This window comes from Dunckerocampus dactyliophorus, chromosome 10, assembly GCF_027744805.1.
Source record: "Dunckerocampus dactyliophorus isolate RoL2022-P2 chromosome 10, RoL_Ddac_1.1, whole genome shotgun sequence".
NCBI lineage: Eukaryota > Metazoa > Chordata > Actinopteri > Syngnathiformes > Syngnathidae > Dunckerocampus > Dunckerocampus dactyliophorus.
In genome coordinates, this window is record NC_072828.1 from 22585709 (window position 1) to 22606009 (window position 20301).

At 39.6% G+C, this 20301-nt stretch overlaps 1 protein-coding gene across 9 annotated transcripts in view; it reads left to right on the forward strand.

Moving 5' to 3' along the window:
* dnajc6 (DnaJ (Hsp40) homolog, subfamily C, member 6) overlaps window positions 1-11501 on the forward strand; it is a 37330-nt gene extending 25829 nt beyond the window's left edge. For 3 of the 9 annotated variants that reach the window (XM_054789591.1, XM_054789593.1, XM_054789598.1), the window contains 6 exons: window positions 91-192; window positions 360-497; window positions 580-909; window positions 1008-1156; window positions 2833-3009; window positions 7134-11499. In XM_054789591.1, the coding sequence (XP_054645566.1) occupies window positions 91-192; window positions 360-497; window positions 580-909; window positions 1008-1156; window positions 2833-3009; window positions 7134-7235 (998 nt within the window). In that variant the 3' untranslated portion in view covers window positions 7236-11499. Of the gene's footprint in view, window positions 1-90; window positions 193-359; window positions 498-579; window positions 910-1007; window positions 1157-2832; window positions 3010-7133 lie in introns of all 9 variants that reach the window. The other 6 variants (XM_054789592.1, XM_054789594.1, XM_054789596.1 and 3 more) reach the window with 4 other exon arrangements.
* The last annotated feature ends 8800 nt before the right edge of the window (window positions 11502-20301 follow it).

Sequence of the window (20301 nt, forward strand, 5' to 3'; positions counted from 1 at the left end):
ACTGTACCTGCTGTTTCTGGGTTGTGTGACTCCATATTGCCAGTTTCCATTTTCAATGTGTACTGTGGCCAATCTGCTGTGCTTGAATAGGCCGGAGTTCCCCCGTCCCACCTGCCACCCCAACTGTCAACATTCAGCAGCAAAACATTATGGGAGGTTGGGAATGGAACAGAACCGCCACCACAAGCACAGGTACACCTGACTGCACTGACCATTCATTTGAACCAACTACAGCTGTTTCCCTATGTGTTCACTTTAGAAGAAGCCAGTAATACAAAATGTGACAGAGTGAGACATCTTTACACATACAATATGTTGCGTTGTACTCATAATAGTCACTTTAAATGTCTTTTTTGGAGGAGGAGGTTTAGGAATGGGCAGTCGATCAGCCACTACCAGCCCAACGGGTTCAGTCCACAGCACACCCACCCATCAAACCAAGCCAAACACTCTGGACCCTTTTGCTGACATAGGCAATCTCGGGGGAAGCCTTGGAGGTAAGTCTTTGGCAATGTCCTTAAGTACCCAAATTACATTTTTGGTTATAACTTATGCTATAATCGCTGCCCTGTCTCTCAGGAGGTTCTGGATTCTCCAGCAAGCCCACTACACCAACAGGAACGACCCCTTCCTTTCCTCCTATGGGCTCCCCTTCCCGGCCTCCTCCATCTCCCCAGCATGCAGGAGGATGGCAGCACTCAGGAGCTGGCTTCCCATCATGGCAGCCTAACACTGCTCCTGGAGGATGGCAACCACAAGGACAAGGCCCCACCCCACAGCCAAAGCCCAGCCCCAGCCATACGTCCATGCCTCACACTTCCCCACAGAACCGACCCAACTACAATGTTAGCTTCTCTGCGATGGGGGGTGGATCACCCAGTGCAGGGGTGAAAGCACAAACGGGAGTTGGTGAGAATCAAGCTCATTTCATTGCCTGTTTTTTAAAGCAAAACCAGACAACCCAGTGCGGTTTTTACAAAATCGTTTTCTGTATTATTTTCTCCCAGGCTCTAAGCCCAAGGCCTCAGATGCCAACTTTGATGACCTGCTGTCTGGCCAAGGCTTTGCAGGGACCAAAGACAAGAAAGGACCAAGGACTATAGCAGAAATGAGAAAGGAGGAAATGGCCAAAGAGATGGACCCTGAGAAAATAAAGGTAGGAGCTTTTGGGATAAACTATACATCTATGAATGTGCCTTTTTTGGATCAGTGAAATACTGTATCATATATATGTAGTGTGTATATATATGCTTACACTTTAATTACACTTTAATTAGCTCTGCAGTATCAAAAACTCTGCCTTTACAAGGATAATAATGCTCAGTTTTGATTAACACTGTCAGAGAGGTATTTTCATATAAGAGTATTTTGTTTTTGTAGTTGTACTTATACAGCAGCACAGTGGCATCTACCTGGGTGCTTCCGTGGGTGAAAGATAATGAGTAATAAATCGAACAATACAATAATGGTATTGAAAATGGATGGATGGATACTTAGATATATTTTACTCAACACCATGAGCCATAAAGTAGAATGAAATGATTTGCTTTTATTGAGAACTGAAGTAATTGATTACTATGATTCCTGCATAGGGTTGCCAACTCTCTGAACAATAAATACCAGCGTGGTGATTTTTTTTTTAGCGGCATTCATTTGTTCCAAAAGGGCTGACTCTCACAGAAACGGATGCTAACCGAATACAGTTTTCCCATAAGAAATAATATAAATCCAATTAATGTGTTCCAGAAAGCCAAAAATGTTGCCACAAAAAATGTGTTTGTACTTTTACAGTTACAGCTGTAAATGCAGAAAACAATTTAAAATGCATGTATGGTACAGTAAATACATATCAATGATGAATGAAAGGGATAAATGAATGTTTAAGTTTACTTGGACTTTCGTTGAAGTCATGATTGTTCCCAAAGACACGATGTGGCATCGAGACACCACACAAAGACCACCTTCCTGTTTTTATTGTTATTTCTTGAATTCAATAGTGTTTCCCACCTCAGTAATCCAAAATGCAGCCAAAGAAAGTTGCAAGTGCCAGCATTTGGATAAAGAAAGTGAGAGTGTGGTGTCTCGCTGCCATGTCGTGTCATTGGGAACAATCACAATCTTCAATGAAGGTAAAATTTACCTTAAATGTTGATTTATCCATTTCATTCCCCATTTATATGCATTCAGAATTGTTTTATGGATGTACAACTTTGATTATGCAACTATAAAAATGTGTTTTGTGTTAACATTTTTGAGAGTTAACAACCGCTGATGACATCATAGACAGGCGACGTAGCTGACTTTCGGTTCTGGTTGTCATTTTGTTAACAAGTTTGTTAACAAGGATGTGTGATAAAAAATACATTAAAACACAGTTGGACTCACGTAGTGTATTAATAACACGAAAAGACGCGTGCCATATTGTACGCAAACCAGAAAATGTACGCAAACAGAGGCAAAATTTTGGCATAAGTTTTTGATGTTAACTGAAAAACCTGCAAACCTCCATTAGGTTCCACTGTATATCAATAGCATTAAAACAACTCCAAATCCACCCATTTTCTATACCACTTTTCCTCACTAGGGTCGCGGCTATGCTGCAGCCTATCCCAACTGTCTTTTGGGGAGAGGCGGGGTACCCCCTAAAAATATGCACCCAAAAATAGTTACAAGTATATTCTCTTATGGAACTTGTGTGTTTATAGAGCCTTTTTATGTCTTGCTTAACTGGGCTCACATTTTCAAACCAACTTCCAGATAAAATAACTAGCAATATTTCATATGTGGGCATGACTGGTTAATGACACCCTTTCATCCCCTTTTGCTTTCTAGATTCTGGACTGGATTGAGGGGAAAGAGCGGAACATCCGAGCCCTCCTTTCCACTATGCATACAGTGTTGTGGGAAGGGGAAACACGTTGGAAACCTGTAGGCATGGCTGACCTGGTTACTCCAGAACAGGTCAAAAAGGTCTACCGCAAAGCCGTCCTTGTCGTCCACCCAGATAAGGTGAGACAGATAAGACAAAACCTCTCTGAATACAATAGAATTACAGCATGTGCTCACTACCTCTCTCAATCAGCTCAAATAAAAAAAGGGTGCAGTTGTCTGTGAGAAAGATGCAATTAAGTGTTATGGCTTAAATTTACTGGATGAGACTGAAAGTAATGTTATGGTAGATATGAGGCAAAACATGAAATGCTTGTATTATTTTAATGCATGTGAAAGTAGTCTTTTGACACATGATATAAACAGTGACAAAATGAAACTTAAAACCAGAAAAATGATCACCCCTTCAATAATGTGATAAGTCAAAGGTCCAAAGGTGGGCCTCAGCCAGTCAAATAAAGAACCGTTGTCCTGCTGAACAGAAATAGCAGTGTCATGAAGGTGATTGATTATATTAGCAATAGTGACATTATAGTCAGGCACAAAGGTACAACATTCAGATCCAATCACAGCACAGGTTCCCCCTTGGGCTGCTAAAAGAAAATCCAGAGCTGCTCGGTTCTGCAAAGCTAGTAGTCTAACAGAAGCAAGTTCACTCGACATGAGCATGAGTGCCCGACCAGTTTCATTAGCAATCGTTTCTATTGCATGAGACAGATCAGCAATTTGATCTAAAGCAGACATAACGCCATAAAAAGGCAGAAGAGAACCAATTGCATTCTTGAAAGGAGATTGATGATGTGTCCAGAATAAATCTGAAACTCCACGTCTCATTCTGTGAAGAGGCGGCTTCTTCGGCAAAGACTCAGTCACTCTCATAGCCGGGATGACATAGGCTAAACCACAGCGTCCTTTGTAATCCACTGGAAGATAGGGGTAAGCCAGGTATCCACACACCCAGTACATCCCTATTGGAGAGGATATGGAGCAGCTGGCTGTGCGGTGAGCTAGCGCATTGAGCCGAGGTGCACCTGCAGTCTCAAGGCACTGCTGGGGGGCTGATTTCAGAGACTGGAACTCGCTGTTAGGATTTCTTGGGTCCCATTTATAGGTGTGAAGGCAGTCCGATTCTCCTAAAGGTGATGCTCCATCATTCTCGAGACACCAGGGGAACTTCTGAGGAATGAGCAGTACTGGGACGGGTTTGGGAGTTTCCACGCACCTGTTGCAGTTTACGTGGGGTCCTGAACAGTTAAGAGGTCTCATTTTTGAGAGAGGACGGCATTCGGGGTGAGAGTAAGACTGAGAAAATGGAATATGCAGTAGGTGGCAGGTGTCGCAGTCAGAGGCGGGCAGGGCCATCAGAGGCAAACCCTCTCCGGCAGTGTAGGGCATAAAACCACAGACATAACAGCTGGAATTAGGCTGTATGTGCTGGGCCACTTGCCATGCCATTGTCAGGAAAACATTGATATCGTCTACGTCCCCGGATTTTGTTACCTGCGGAACTGCCAGGATGGAACCCACCAGTACCAGGAGAAGCATGAGCATTCTTGCGACTGAAGTCAGGGCTCTTAAAGAACTAAAATTGTTGAAGTTGTTCCTCATGAAGAAAATATCAGCAAGTCTATGACCCAACACCATCATCTGAGTCGAGGCCAGAAGAAAAATAAACAAAGTGAATAAGGGACGGGAACACTGCATACTCAGCACTGGTTAGAGGTTATAAGATGAGTGATGGGATACTAGAAAGTGAAGTCTTTCCCTCTTTATTCAGGATTGACACATCCCAGCATGTCACATGGATGTCTTTATCTCACAAATCAATAGCCATTAATCAGTCACTTCAAGGTGCAAGGTTTCGAAACCATCAACAGGAGAATTTCAGGGTTCAGTGAAATTTTTAAGGGCTCTTTGAAATCAATAAAGAGGGAGGCAGGTTGAGCCGGTAACCTTCTCATATGTAGTTTGCTCCCCGGTTGAGTAATCTTATGTCACAGGCACTTCTTTGCATGAGACTGGTGCATAATCTGGTCAGTTTCCATTTGGCTCTTCATTTATGTGTCAAGAGTCGCTGTTTGTTGACACTGTTTCTTGGCTGACTGCAGAAAGTACATTTCTGCCTTTTTTCACCAGTGGTTGAAAGCCTGTTTTTGAAGATTTTTGACCAACGTTCAGTAAGAGTCAGCGTGTTTTATAGTAAGGTGTTTGCTCAGCAGCACTGACCTAGATACAAGTAGAGGAGCAACATGTTGCAACAAGAGTCTACAGTCAGCACAACTACTATATAGTGGTAGGTCAGTTTTCATTATTAATCTGTCCCAAAGAGTCCATCTGCAACCAAATTGTACGAAAACTGGAACAGTCTTTCCCAAAAGATAAATGTAAATCCAATTCATCCGTTCAAGACACCCAAAACTAACTAACATAAACAGTTTTAATATAGACCAACTATAGTTTTACATTCAGAAAAGAATGCAAAATGAATTTACATGATGAATGAAATGAATAGGCGAACATTTAAAGTCAATTTGACATGCATTCTAGACTGTTGTTGGCAAAGACCAAAGATGTAGGAGGGGAGGAGCGGGCCACACAGACGACACCTTCGTACCTTGCGACAACTTCTTCTTTTAATTCAATAGTGTTTGTTAGCTTCTTTACGAAAATGCTCGGACTTGCAACTTTCTTTGGCCCCATATAGTTTGGGTTGTTTTCCAGCCATGCCCAATAAAAAAAGCAGAGACTGTGTTATTTAGCAAAGAACTACAGGGTCAACCAGAGATGACGTCATAGATGGGCAACAGACCTGGGGGACAGTGACTTCCAGGTGGGAGATGAGAACAGCAAAGAGGCCTTGTCAAAGGGTAAAATTCAACAGTTTGTTACATGCAAAACCAAATCATACAAAACATAGGTGTTAGAAAACTGAGCTTCCACTGTATTATATAGAGTGTTTTAAATGTATGCATACACACTGTATAAGTACAGTAATAGTATGCAAATTCAGACGGCGCTTTCTAATTCTTTGATTGAGAGTGGGACCGGCATTTTTATTTCAAACCGCAATAAATGCATGTGTTGTTGTTAGGATTGCTCAGGAGGTAGAGCAGGTCGTCCAGATACCAGAAAGAAGGTTTGTGGTTTGATCCATGCTTCCTCCATCCTAGTCGCTGTTGTTGTGTCCTTGGGCAAGACACTTCACCCACTGTGCCTCCAGCGCTGTGCACACTGGTACAGTATATAAATGTGAATGAATGTTTGGTAGTTGTCGGAGAGGCCCGACGTGTGAATTGGCAGCCACGTTTCCGTAAGTCTACCCCAGGACAGATGTGGCTTACCACCACCACTAGTGTGTGATTGAGAAGTTTAATGGGTTCACTGTGGAGAGCTTTGGGTACCTTATACACAGGCGCTGTATAAATCAAATCCATTATTATTACTAGTATAAGATTTATTGACTGATTATAAAAGAAGCTGTGGGCATAATGATGGATGAATTGATCATTATGAATTTGATGGATTCTACGGAACTGATCGTTCATTAATGGTCTTGAAGCAACCAAGGCAAAATGGAGTGTACTACTTGTTTGCTGTTCATTCATCTGAGCATGTTTTGTCATGCCGTCGACTATGGGAAGTTAAGCTACGTCTATGCAAACGTCCAATATGGCAACATCATTCTGCTCATTCTGCTCATCCTAACAAGGCAAAGTACAATTCTAATGTGGCTAAACAATGGATTAGAATTAATGTTTTAGTCAATGGTAAAGTCATTACAATGTCAACACAATAAATTGGGGGAGAATCCACACCTTTATCCAAGAAAATGTGTAATCCAGAGGTGTCAAACTCAATCGCACAGGGGACCCAAACTCAAAGCCGACTTTAGGTCGCTGGCTGAACAAGACAACTGACCCCTACCCCCACGCCGGACTACTTTGAATCTTTCATTATTTATCCAGATATTTTCATCACTTATATATTTATTCATATTCAAAGTACTAAAAACCTTCTTAAAACCTTCTTGTTGTTTAATTGATGTATGCATATGCATTATCAGTGAACACACAGATGATCGGTTGAAGTTGAGTTTGACACACGGTGTAGTGGGTTCTTCCTTGATCCATTCTTCATTTCAATTTCAATCAAGTAATGTTGACACAAACAACAAAAAAGTAACACAACTACTTTGATAAAGGTAAACAATTGATTTATATTGTGTTTTTATTTCCCCCTCACAGGCAACAGGACAACCTTATGAACAATATGCCAAGATGATTTTCATGGAGCTAAATGATGCCTGGTCCGAATTTGAAAGTCAAGGACAAAAAGCTCTTTACTGAAAAAGGAGTGCTAGGAAGTAAACAACAAGAATATCCTGACATGTCAGCACTCCGGTCAACATCTGCATTTATGCAGCCATGCTGAGTTCTCAACTCCTAAAGATTCTGTTTCAACTACAGCGTCCAGACTAACTGATTGGCTCCTTTTGAGAGCAGTATAGCCTCCGACTGTATGCTTCTGGTGCAATATCATCTCTCCTTCTGGAGTGTCCTTGGCTCTGACCAACTCACTCATCAAAGCAGACACAATGGGATGTCTTAGATTGGAACTGAAGACATCAAACAAGAAGACGAGACAGAAGGCATACAAGATAAGAGGAAAAAGACATCATGTATAAACTGAACGAGTGAGAGATCAAGTCTTGTAAGCATTTAACAGCAATGAAGCCCACAATACACTTTGTTTACAAACTAAAACCAGGTACAATTAATTAAAACTACATTAAGTGTTCCCATTATTATTATTCAGTTATTATTGACTCTAATCCAAATTTTCACACCTTTAATTGACTGTTTGAACACTTAAAGGAAAACTGCCACTTTTTTTTGGAACTTTGCCCATCATCCACAACCCTTATGTGAAACATGACCACACGTTTTTCCCTTTTCTGTGCATTCTACTGAGAGAAAAACAGTTAGCATGTGGAAGCTAACATAACTGTAATGCACATAGCGGGACTTACCTATTTTGACTATAAAACACCAACAATGTTCCATTTATATAACTGACGTGTACATTAACCAAGCGACAGCGATATTGTTATTGTTGCAGCTAGCCCAAAGAACTAGATTTTTCTAGCGTAGTAACACAATGCCTCGCGAGTCTCAGCGTCGCTGACTACCCCTCAAGCCAAAACCGAGCGGTAACACTACCTACTGGAACTTTTCCTGTGTTGTTTGTGAGTTTTGAAAAGTTAACATAAATCATGCCTCGCACGTGTATTGTAGAAGGTCGTGGCAATGAGCCGAATAAGCTAATAAAGCTGCATTTTTTACCGGAGGACTATGCTGTATTTACGAGCTCAACGGGGAGCACAAGTCTTGTGCTGAAAGATACAGCCATTCCATCAGGCTCTCACAAAGTCTGCCATGATTAGTAATAGCAAATAGACACGCTCTTTCTATGCTGCTGTTGTTGACAGAAGTAGCGTTAGTTCCTATGCGCTACTGTATGTGAAATCGATGCTCCAGTAAAGAAGTCCCGGTAATGTTTAAATCAAAATGATCAAATACGGCAAAATACTGTAAGTATTACATGTTATCATGAATGCACCTGTTAATGCATGATCACAGCATGTGTATAAAACATTGTTAGAGATTTTTAAAGGACTTTATAGTCAAAATAGGTATGTCCCATTATGTGCATTGTTAGCTCCCCCATGCTAACTTGTTTTCTCGCTTTAGAACACACAGAAAATGGGAATAAATATGTGTTTATGTTTCACTTAAGGATTGTGGATGATGGGCAAAAATTTTACAAAAGTGCCGTTTCACTTTAAAAGTGCAATTATGCAGAAAATTGGACACTAACAGCAGGTCAATAAGTCCACACCACAAATGACATCATTTTGAACTGATAACCCCAATCGTGCTTTCGATTAGCACAGATACAGTTCTGTACATGAAGCACCTTGAGGCCTCATGGATTGACACTCACATAACTCACATAATAATAATAGATTTTCATGGGCTGCTACGGAGGAGTTTGGTGAAAGCACAAATTTGAATATGTGCAGCTTAGAAGGAAGGCCTTTGTTATTTATTAGTTATTATTACTTCATTTTGTTCACCACGGTCTGCATACCAGGGCTGCTGCTTCTTTTTGGCTCGTATATTGAAAATATTGAGACAGTATTTCTGTGTGTTGAGCCTTCTGTGGGCCACAATAGTTCTCTACAGAAATTAGGACGGCATCATCTGTTGCCCCTAAGCTTGTTATAATGCAATAAAAGATTTATTTTAATGGTTTATCATTTTTAAAAATAATTAGAATGTCATACTGATATTTGTTTCATGTATCAATGAGTCGAATGGTACTGTAAACAATTTAATGACATGTATTTCAATGTTTATTACTGGATGACATGAGTTTACCTTTGACGACAGTTTTTATCACAGTACTGACACTTTTATTTTTGTAATAATATTCAAACAGGAATAGCGGCACCACGCCATATCAAATTTGTCGGCTGCTGTAAATATTGCAGACGCTGATTTTATTTTAATATGCAAACTATACTGAATGACAGAGTTCCCCTTGGTTGCTTTCCTAGTTTCTCGTATAAATTTTAGGTGCATTTGATTGCAGTTTGGTGATTTTACGCCTGCTGTCAGTTAAAAAGGAAATTGGTACTGTTACTACTGTCATGCTTATTTAGCTGAAAGGGTTAACCTTTACAACCTTTCTGTCATTTGTTGGAATTGAATGTTGTTGAGACTCTTCAAGACTGACGGAAAAGATGGGATGTTATCTGGGATCCGAAATGGTTTGAATATTGTGAACTGCAGTGGACACTCAACAAGAGAATATTTAGACACTGGGAAAAAAAAACTGTGAAATAACTGCAGGCAGAGGAAGTGCACTGTGTGTGCTTCTGTCCTCTACTGACACTGAGGACCTACAGTATGTACATTTGGAAAAAAAAACTCAGAAACTCTTTTGCTGACCGTCTTGTCCCACTACAGTCTTACAAGTAGGCTAAAAACAATAACCCCTGTGTTGTACTCAGTGGATATGTGTTATTTAGATTGCTGTATGTATGAAAGTGATTTGGACTATTGTATGTTATGTGTTTGCCTGTCTGCTGTTAAAGTATTACTAAACGGTAAAATACTCTTTATGTGTTTACTTTCATTTCATTTTACTGTCACAGGATGTACTGTTAGGGTCAGGGGTTTACTGATTTGAGACGTTCTTTTGGGTTTTCGCAAATCCACACAGGGTTCAAATTAAACAAACAGACTCTAATACACATGGCCGTATTTACTCATTTGGGGGCCCAAGGCAAACCTAGTCATTGGGGCCCTCCACATCCTTTTTTTTTTTTTTTTACATTTGTACAAAATGTGAGTATGTAATTTAGGCCACTTTTTCCTGCTGTTATTTGTCAGCTTAAGTTGCTAGTTACATAGCCATGGTCATATACCCCCCCCCAAAAAGAATATAAATATTAATGTTTATCATCTTCTAACAAGTGTGAATATGAGAAAATTCTCCTATTTCTTGAAGTAGATAAAGTCCTTAAAATACTTTTAAGTGCGTGAATCAGGACTAAAACAGTAGTATGTACTTTAAAATGAAGAATAAATCAATCAGTTTTTATGAGACATCTGGGGGTCCCTGGCAATTGCCTGCGTTTGCCCAATGGTAAGCCCCTGCTAATATTGTGCTGCAATTTCATCCGACCTGCAGAACTGTTTGGAAAATAGCACTGAGTTGGCCTGCAAGAACAAAGTTCTTGAAGCGATCTGCATAATCAAGCAATTCTCCCAATATAAATGACTTCTTTGGTGTTACATATCCAAAGTGGCCACAGTATTATATATAGCATGAATTGCACAACCATTCTTACTAAGGGTGCCTGATTGAGACTCAACACCACTTTGAACTATGTATACAAAAAACAACACCTTAACTGTTTGTAGAAGTGTCACAGATTGTATCAAGATCAAGAGATCAAGATCAAGAGAGTTTTATTGTCATGTGCATAGTAAAACAGCAGTTATACCATGCAATGAAAATCTTATTCTGTTCATTCTCCCAAGAAAAGAAAGAAACACGAAGGCTCAGAATCACCCTTCTCAAAGTATTCGTGTTATGTCTAATAAAGACTCACCAAGCCATTTCAGATTTATTTATAAAAATACAGTGAAGGCTGACAGATTATTTCCCTGTTTGCCATCACTGGATGTTTGCATGAATCACCAACTTCACACAGATCATTAAAAAAATAATTAAATTAGAAAGTCTTACAAATCACTTACACACATACACAGTACACATATAGCTGAAGAATAAACAATAAATCTAGCAACTTCTGATCAACCCGTGTCAATTTCAGACTTAAAATAATGTACAGATTTAAGCCACACCCGTTTCCGATTAAACCACGCCCTTCCGGTTTATCTGTACTCCGAGTACAGACACAGATACGGATCATTTAGATGGGTGAACAGATACAGATACAGATACAGACTGTGTACTCGCTCATCCCTAATATTTACTATCAGTATTGTAGTGTTTTTTGAGACTGGCTGTCACAGTGTCTGGCAAAAAAAAAACAGGCCGGCCCAATGAAGGCACAGGTACCAAATTCACTGCCCGCCACTGGACCTGATACAGTGACGTGCGGTGAGCTTCATGGCTGGTGAGGCACAGTCTCCTTTGGCGTTTCTTTTATGTCAATACAAGTTGCTCATTAACTTTGGTACATGAAAACCCTATCCTTCCTTTTTTCCTATCTCCAGGAAAATTTCTGATACTTTATTGTAAAAGTAATGATGCCACACTTAAAGACACACATTAAAGACATTACATAGGCTGTACAAAGTCATGGTATATAATATGTTGTCGAGCGGACCGAAAGCTGTGCTGCTCTGGTTGCACCGGAGAGGATTTTTTTTTTTTTTTATTTAAATATGGGAAACCAGAAGACCAAAATACGAGAATACGGGAAGAATACGAGAAGAAAACAAAAACAGCAGAGTTCACAGGCCTGATATGTGTTGACAACCTGGATTGTTGAATTGACGTCAACAACTAAGATTCTAACCTTGTGCATCACAGCACTGATGTTCATTGTGTGTCCTCATATGGGACCATTTAAGACAAGTGCGTATCACATTTCCCTTTGGGGCAAAAGTGTGTGTAATCAAGACGGTAGTGTCAGTCTTGAGCATCCAAAAGGAAATTTGGGGTAATTGTCATTACCCCACTGTCACCTGATGAATCACAGTCTGCTGCTGCACTCTTTTGTTTTTCTCTAAGCAAAACTCTGCTGACGCACTTCCTAAGAATCAGTGCTGATGGATGAAAAGCATTGTCAGGAAAATATGGTTTGTTATTGCACTTATAAAATGTTTTGTGTCCATTATTCCATTTGATTTGACTAATGCTGTATTAGTTATACTTTAATTATACACTAACCTACATATGTATTTCTGCTGTGATACACATTAATGTCACACAGACTTGCTATGATTACCTGCTCCAGGCTAGAGGCCTCTTTTCTCCAAAACAAGTCCTTCACATGCTCAGACTCAACAGCCTCGGACGTCTGTGCATTTCAGATTATATTGATTTGTCTCCTTTCATACAAGTGTTATTAAATTGAACCTCTCTTTATTCTCCAAGAATCTGTCTTGTCTCATGCCTATTTTGGAGCCAGCGGAACATTTTCCATTGACAAGCATTATCAAGGCTTTTTTATAGTTCATTGTACCATTAACCATTAAACACAACTCCTCTGTGCATAACTTAGTAAGACAACAACATGATTTCCCCTTTATTGGGATATTTTAGTACATTTCCTACTTCCAGTTGGTACATGAAAGATTATAACACATTAACTTATTCCTCTTGGGGCAAACGTGTTTGTAAGCCTTCCCGCATTGTTCGGTCTCACAATATTCAGTCGTCTTCCACAACCCCAATCACGTCACCACATGGAACGTCCTTACGTGAACAGAACCAGCCAGTGCCAGCGTTTCACCTCTGAGCTTACACACTTAATATATGTCGTCTTCAGAAACTCAGGCAGACACAGGATGGCGAGACAACAATGGGTGACTATGAGATTAAGTGAAAGCAACAACATCCACCACACACATGGCGCAGCTATCGCGATCCACTAGCAACATGTGGCTTCCATCACCACCTGGAAGCCACTGAGTCCTTGGCTGTTTATGTGTTTATGGCAGTCCTTTGGCTATCTCTCCAGGTTCATAGCCTACTCCCCCACAAATGTTGCACTTTACCAATCTAAAGATGCATTCTGTGCACAGCTGCATAGAGCAAGCTACGTCATATTTCTCACCACATGACCATAATCCTAGGGGCACCAACACCATTGTGGTGCCCAACAGAAGTGGTTTGGAACGCATCTTCGGACAGTCACCAACAACAATGGTGAACGCATGTTGATTGTAACAGAGGCCCACATGGGAAAAGTGTTTGTCTATATTACATCTTCCATACATGTTAGTTTTCAGGATGATCAGCTCTACTTTGGAAACAGGAAAGTCCATTAGAAGTGTTCTTTGGCTTCTGCATATTCACTGATATGGCCTCCATGACTGGGCACTCTGTATGCATTACCGAACAAACAGGCAATAACATGAACTAGTCATGCAGACTCCTCAACTGAATAGTATGAGGCAATGTGAGTGCATTGCGTTTTGGTGTGTGTTTATGTGCATGGATATCATTATTCTGCATGCCGCAACTCTGACAGGAGCAGTAATATTTCAGTAGTCCTCAATAAGGCAGCAGCGTTTGAAGGTGCATACAATAAACAAATAAAACAATAAACAAGAAAAAAAAATGTGATAGATATAACTGTTCTTATTTGACAGTAATAATTTTTCTCTAAGGTCATCTTAATAGCAACTTGGTCTAAATTTAAGACTATTTAGCTTTGGGAGGTGCCTTGTAGGTCGTCTGTGCTGTGGTCTGCAGAAGGTTACTGGAAATTTAAAAATAGGATTCCTTTTACGTTCCATTTCTCATGGCTACAAGCTAGCGCAGCTGTGGTGGAAAATAACAATAGAGGCTTAATAATAACCCTTATGGGCATTTTAAATATTTTTAATACGGATCTGAATGAATGAATGAATGACTCTGTTTCACTCCTCACGTGAAGCTGCTATTGACTTTTCATCTCTATGCTGATGACCTGCAGATATATCTGCCTATTAGACCCACTGACAATACTGCTCCCACTAGGCTGCTCGATTGTATTACTGATGTAAAGCAGTGGGTGGATCAGAACTTTTTACATTTAAATGACAGCAAAACAGAGTGTATTTTATTTGGTATGTCACCAACATTGCACACTGTTGCAGCGAATTTCGTCTCTGTGGCCCCCTTTTTTAAACCTGATGTCAAAAATCTTAGGGTCATATTCGATAGTGGACTTAAATTCGACAAACAGATTAGCTCTGTCATTAGGACGAGCTTCTTTCAGCTCCGTCTTCTGGCTAAAGTGAAGCCTTTTTTAGGTCAGCAGGATCTTGAGAAAGCGATCCATGCTTTCATCAGCACAAGACTGGACTACTGCAACGCACTTTACGTTGGCCTCAGTCAGACCTCAATTTCGCGTCTGCAGTTGGTCCAGAACGCTGCTGCCCGGTTTTTAACAAACACGTCCAGACGTGAGCACATCACCCCGGTGCTGTCATCACTCCACTGGCTTCCAGTTCGTTTTAGAATCAATTTAAAAAATTTTGTATTTGTTTTTAATGCCATTAACGGCCTTGCTCCGTCGTACTTGTCGGAGCTTTTAACTATCCGCAATCACGGCAGGGCCCTGCGTTCCTCGGGACAGCTTCTGTTAGAAGTCCCACGGGCAAAATACAAACAGTGGGGCGAACGCTGTTTCTCCGTCGCTGCTCCCAGACTGTGGAACAAACTGCCCACTGACATTCGCACCACTACTGAAGTTGGCCTTTTTAAATCGAAATTGAAAACTCATTTTTTTAGACAGGCGTTCAACACCGACTAGGGCGGTCTTGTATTTTATGCATTTTTAGTTCTTGTTGACTCCCATTTTATGTACTTTTAAAGGCTTTTAGCACTCTGCAGCACTGAAGCATTTTCTTATAGAGTTTTTATTCTGTGTTTACTTTGTGTTCATGTTTTATGCTGTGTTCTTATGTTTCGTCTTATTGTAAAGCACTTTGGGAGCCCGTGGGCTATTGTAAAGCGCTATATAAATAAACTTTGATTGATTGATTGATGACAGACTCGCTGAAATGCATGCTGAAAATGATGTTTGTGGATATCTACATCAAGTGCCTTCGGTCAGCCGCTCTGAAAATAAACATGGCCCTAAGCTTGTTGAATAAGATTTAAAAGGTATATACTTTGTCTGTAAAGTGTAACAGCTGAAAATGCCTGCTGCAACTTGCTGGAGACTTCACAAGTTGATAAAGCAGCTGTGTATTTTGGTTTGGTTTGGTTTGGTTTGGTTTGGTTTAGTTTATTTGAACATGAAGGTTACAATGGAATACATCTCGTGAATCATTCTTTGACAGTTCCACATGTCCAAAAGGAGTAGGAAGAAGCAAAGCTTATTTAATCCTACCCCCCATCCATTCTACATCTAGTACAGTACATGTAGTTCACTTCCTGGATTCCATGTCATGTTTTCAGTGATAGTCAGGATAACACATAATAGATAACGGTGAGATAACCCTCCCCCCCCCCCCCAAAAAAAAAAGAGAGAACATTCATAATAATGATAATAATGATGACAATACTAAATAAATAAATAAATAAGAACAAAGCTTTTTTTTTTTTTCCCTTTCCTTTTTTTTTTTTTTTTAAACACAACAAAGAAAATTATAAAAAATAAATAAATAAATAAATAAATAAATAAAAATAAATAAATAAAAAATAAAATTTAATTAAATAAATAAATAAATAAAATAAAATAAAATAAAATAAAATAAAATAAAATAGAAAATAAAAAAATAAATAAAATAAAATAATAAACCTGACAGAACAATCAGGACTCTTCTGCCGTGTATTTAGCAAACATCAACTGCTTGTATTGTTTTTTGAATTTGCTCATCTCTGTACATTGTTTGAGTTCTTTACTCAATCCGTTCCATAATTTAATTCCACACACGGAAATGCTGTGGGTTTTCAGCGTTGTTCTTGCATATAAATGTTTTAGGTTTAATTTTCCTCTAAGATCATATTTCTCCTCTCTGATTGAGAAATACTTGATTAGATTTTTGGGTAACGAGTTATTATTAACTTTATACATTATTTATTAACTTTATACATTATACATTATTTTGTGTTTGTGTTGTGTTTGTGTTTGCATATCAGGGCTGGACAGTTTATTGAGGAGTTTGTTGTGACTGAGCGGTCAAATTCAGCAGTTTGTTGACTTGGCTCACATCTGTACTTGTACACACTGCCGGTTTTCGCAGTTAATTAAGTGGCTGATCTGTTAGAGCAACCAATAACATTATAATAAAAATAACAAAATGTATTCTATCGCTTTGACTTTGTCACGCTTCATTATAAAAGTCATCTTGTGGCGAGTGACTTGTGAATTCTCTGTATCGTCTCGCCTCGTGAACTGAGTGTCTCGTGACACCCCTATTCATTAGTGGTGAGTACCTTCACCTTTTATATTTTAAAATGGGTTTAAGTGTTTGGAGCTGAATCGAACTGTGTCTCAAAAATGTTTATGTGTGTATGAATTACTCGCAATTTTCTCTATTTGCTGGTCTATTCGTAACTTAACTGCCATGAAAAACGGGGATCTACTGTATAGTCGCTTGTATCGCTACTAGATATAATTGCATAATTTTAAGGAATAATGGTTTATCTTTTTGTGTATGTGAGATGGTGTATGAATGGGCTTAAGTAAAGCATGGGCTTGTTGTGAGATGGTCTGGGTCCCGAAGGTTAAGGCCTGTCTTTTAGCCCCAGTCCTGCACTTGCACACAACTGTATGATGTGAGCCACAGAGCAGATGGCTTATTCCTCCACAGATAGCCAGTCAAATGTGGGGGTGTTGTTTATTTATTATTGGTACAGTAAGCTTGTGTTACAGTCCCTCGGGAAAAAGCATCATCATTGTTTGTTTTAAGACATGCCGTTATCCGGCAGACTGGTTAGGTTTGGTCTTTTGGATTCTCTCTGTCACGCTTTGTTTTTCTTGGAGGTTTTTTGAGGTCCTTTTTGCTACAGCGCCGTTTGTTATTGTTAGAATTTGTTAGGTTTTGCGCTGTAAAAGTCAAAATGCATATGAATACTTAAAAATATTGCATTACAGTCTTATATATTTTTTAAACAAAAATAATTTTGTCATAGAACACCCATTCCTCCATTTTCTACCACTCAACCGTATGGCTGACCTCCAGCATCTGGGTGGCATCCAAAATAGATGCCCGAGCCATCTCAACAGAAGCAGCAGCTCTTCTCCGAATCCCTCCTGGATGACTGAGTCCAGATGCTCTTGTGGAGAAAGCTAATATCGGCCGTTTGTCCTTTTGGTCGGTAACCAAAGCTTGTGGTGAGTGTAGGAACGTTGATCAACAGGTAAATGAATAAATTGTTCTTTGGAAAGACCTTTGAATTTTTCTGCCTGTGCTTTTGGCTTCTCTCTCCTATACAGTCTTTCCTCTGCAATTTGTGATTCGAATTTTGCAGCTTCACTCTCTCACATTTTTTCAAAAATAGATTCATGAATAAATCATGCTGTTTTGTGTTAGGTTTTTTTTTTGCCTAAATTAAGCATTTTCAAGCATAAAAATGGCTAAACTAAACTAAATACATTTCAGAAAAATGCAATCAAATATGCTGTGGATGATAACTAGTAGTCTGCAATGGTCACTGGGTGTCAGTAATGTTACTGTAACATTCGGTGAGACACACAATCACCAGACTTGATCGCCGGAAAAAACAGGCTTTCAGCGCAGGTTTAAATTATCTCACAGCAGGCACGATAATCCCTAATAAAAACACAGGCGACTGTTTCAGCTGTAACCCACACCAAGCTAAAACTCAACTCTGAACCTCTGACATCACTTCCTGTCCGCCCGCCAGTCAGCTGCCCTTGAGAACACATTTACAGCAACACACACTAGCACAAGTTTTAGTTATGTCTTAAATTGCTTATTTACTCTAATTATGTCTATTATATTGGGTAATAGTGTGTAAAGGTGACTAAATGGGTGTTATTTCATGTCTAGAGGGCTCTAATAATGATAAATGAACCTATTTAGAAGGTCGTAAACAGGTTTTCTATGCTCTAACAATGCAAATATTCGAATAATAAATAAGTCCTACAAATTCACTTATCACGGTTAGGTCTGCAACCAATTACCAGTGATAAACAAGGGATTACTGTATTTGTGTACACCGCTCCACAAAGCCTGACAGCTGAGTAATCTTCCAGTGCTTGAACTGGTCTACATTAGAATGGGTGAGGGAGGGCTGTTAATGGCCAGACATTGCAGGTCAAAGGCACCTCCTTTTTGGCTGGAGTGCGTCAGAGTGCATCTCAAATATCATTCATCACATTTAGTGCACACTTATATACACAGAAACATGGAAAACCCCTCTTGGATGGTAAAATTGAAAAACAAAAGGTGAGCTTTGCATTAAGCTGTAGCTTATCTCCCACAGCTGTTATAATGGCATCCACTTTGTGTACATGCATACAAAAATAGCAGCCTGCCCATGCCAACTAAACTCAAAGACCAGTGCAAACACACACATGCTCATCTCAGTCCGTGTGCTGTTTGTGAGGGATTGGTGTGTATTCTAACACCATGGATCAGAAATAGCTCACTATACCCAGATACACAAACACACGCTGCATAAAGTTTCCAGTCTTTTGGACTCATTATACTGTTGACAGTGTCAGATTAGGATCGGATGGCCAATGTTATATTTCTCGCACTGATTCTGGGCAACAGGTGAGTGATTCTTGTTTTTATAACTGGTCATGTAACATGCAACACAGCCTCCACACGCTGTCAAACTCTACTTTTAAACAATAGTCAACTTTCCACAGTAGTCCTCGTTTGTTTGAGAATGCCAAACTTTTCTGTCCTTCTTTAGAACTGTCAAGTCTACTCTGACATTTTAATGTTTATTCCACCCCAGCTCTTTATTTTGTTCTTAGTTTTGTAAGTTTGACATCTCAAGGCTCTTTGTGATGAAATCAAATTCTGTGTGCTTCAGCACAAACAAATAATTGTTCTAAGTTAAAGTTGCTAAAATGATGAGTCCTTGTTTATGTCGAGTTATGACAAAAAGAACAAAAACAAACAAGCATTGTCTAAAACTTGTGTCGTCTCACTTCTTGAATAAGTTTACAGATGTCGATCTGTATGCTTAAAAGTATACTTCTGAAGTGAAGATGCAAACTATGAGTAAGTTTTCCTTCATATTTCTCAATTAAAATTGTCAAGTTTCTTATCATTGTTGGCTGCAGTAGCGATTTAAAAGCTTGTCCAGTTGTTGTCCAGTACTGCTGCAGCAGTAGTTCATGTTTTTATTAGGAATTTTTATTAGACATTATTGCGCCTGTTGTGAGATAATTCAAACCTGCAAAAAAAGCCTGTTGTTCCGGCGATCAAGTCTGGCGTTTGTGTCTAACCAAACGTTAAAGTAGCATTATTCACACCTAGTGACCAGTGTCCAGTGTAGAATACTACATATCATTCACAGAATGCCTTTTTTGTGTTTTTTAGTGCATTTACCCATTTTTATGCCCGAAAATGCTTAATATAAGCAAAACATAAATACAGTTTGCTTCGATATGCATTTTTTTTAAACCAATATTCAACCATGAAACATCATGATTTATTAATCAATTTTATTTGGGAAAAACCGTGATGGAGTGAAGCCGCAAAATTCAAAGCGCAAAGTGGCGAGGGACGACTGTATTCTGGAAAACCCGTCAGTATCTGGAGTGACCACCATTTGCCTCAAATACCGTATACGCCAATCCCAAAGCATCCCAAACATGTTCAATTGTTGACATGTCCAGTGAGTATGCAAATACTCAAATGCACCTGTGTTGTGGATCAAAACTATTTGACGTATGTCAACGTACGATTCATATGTCCCGCATACGCGGGCAATAAGTTATGAGATAGTTGACGCCCGTTCACACACGTTATTTGTAAATTACGGACAAGTCGTAATACGTCAACATACCTTGGGACAAAACTGTGTCTTCTTGGCTCTCTTCTTGGCAAGGGTTGGCTGACAGGAGATAGAGACCGCTGGGGAAGCAGCTTCCGATACCATTGACGATGCCTGAGAGGCGTTAGAACCCATGTCATCGCCATCAGAGTGAGAGTGGGAGGCTGT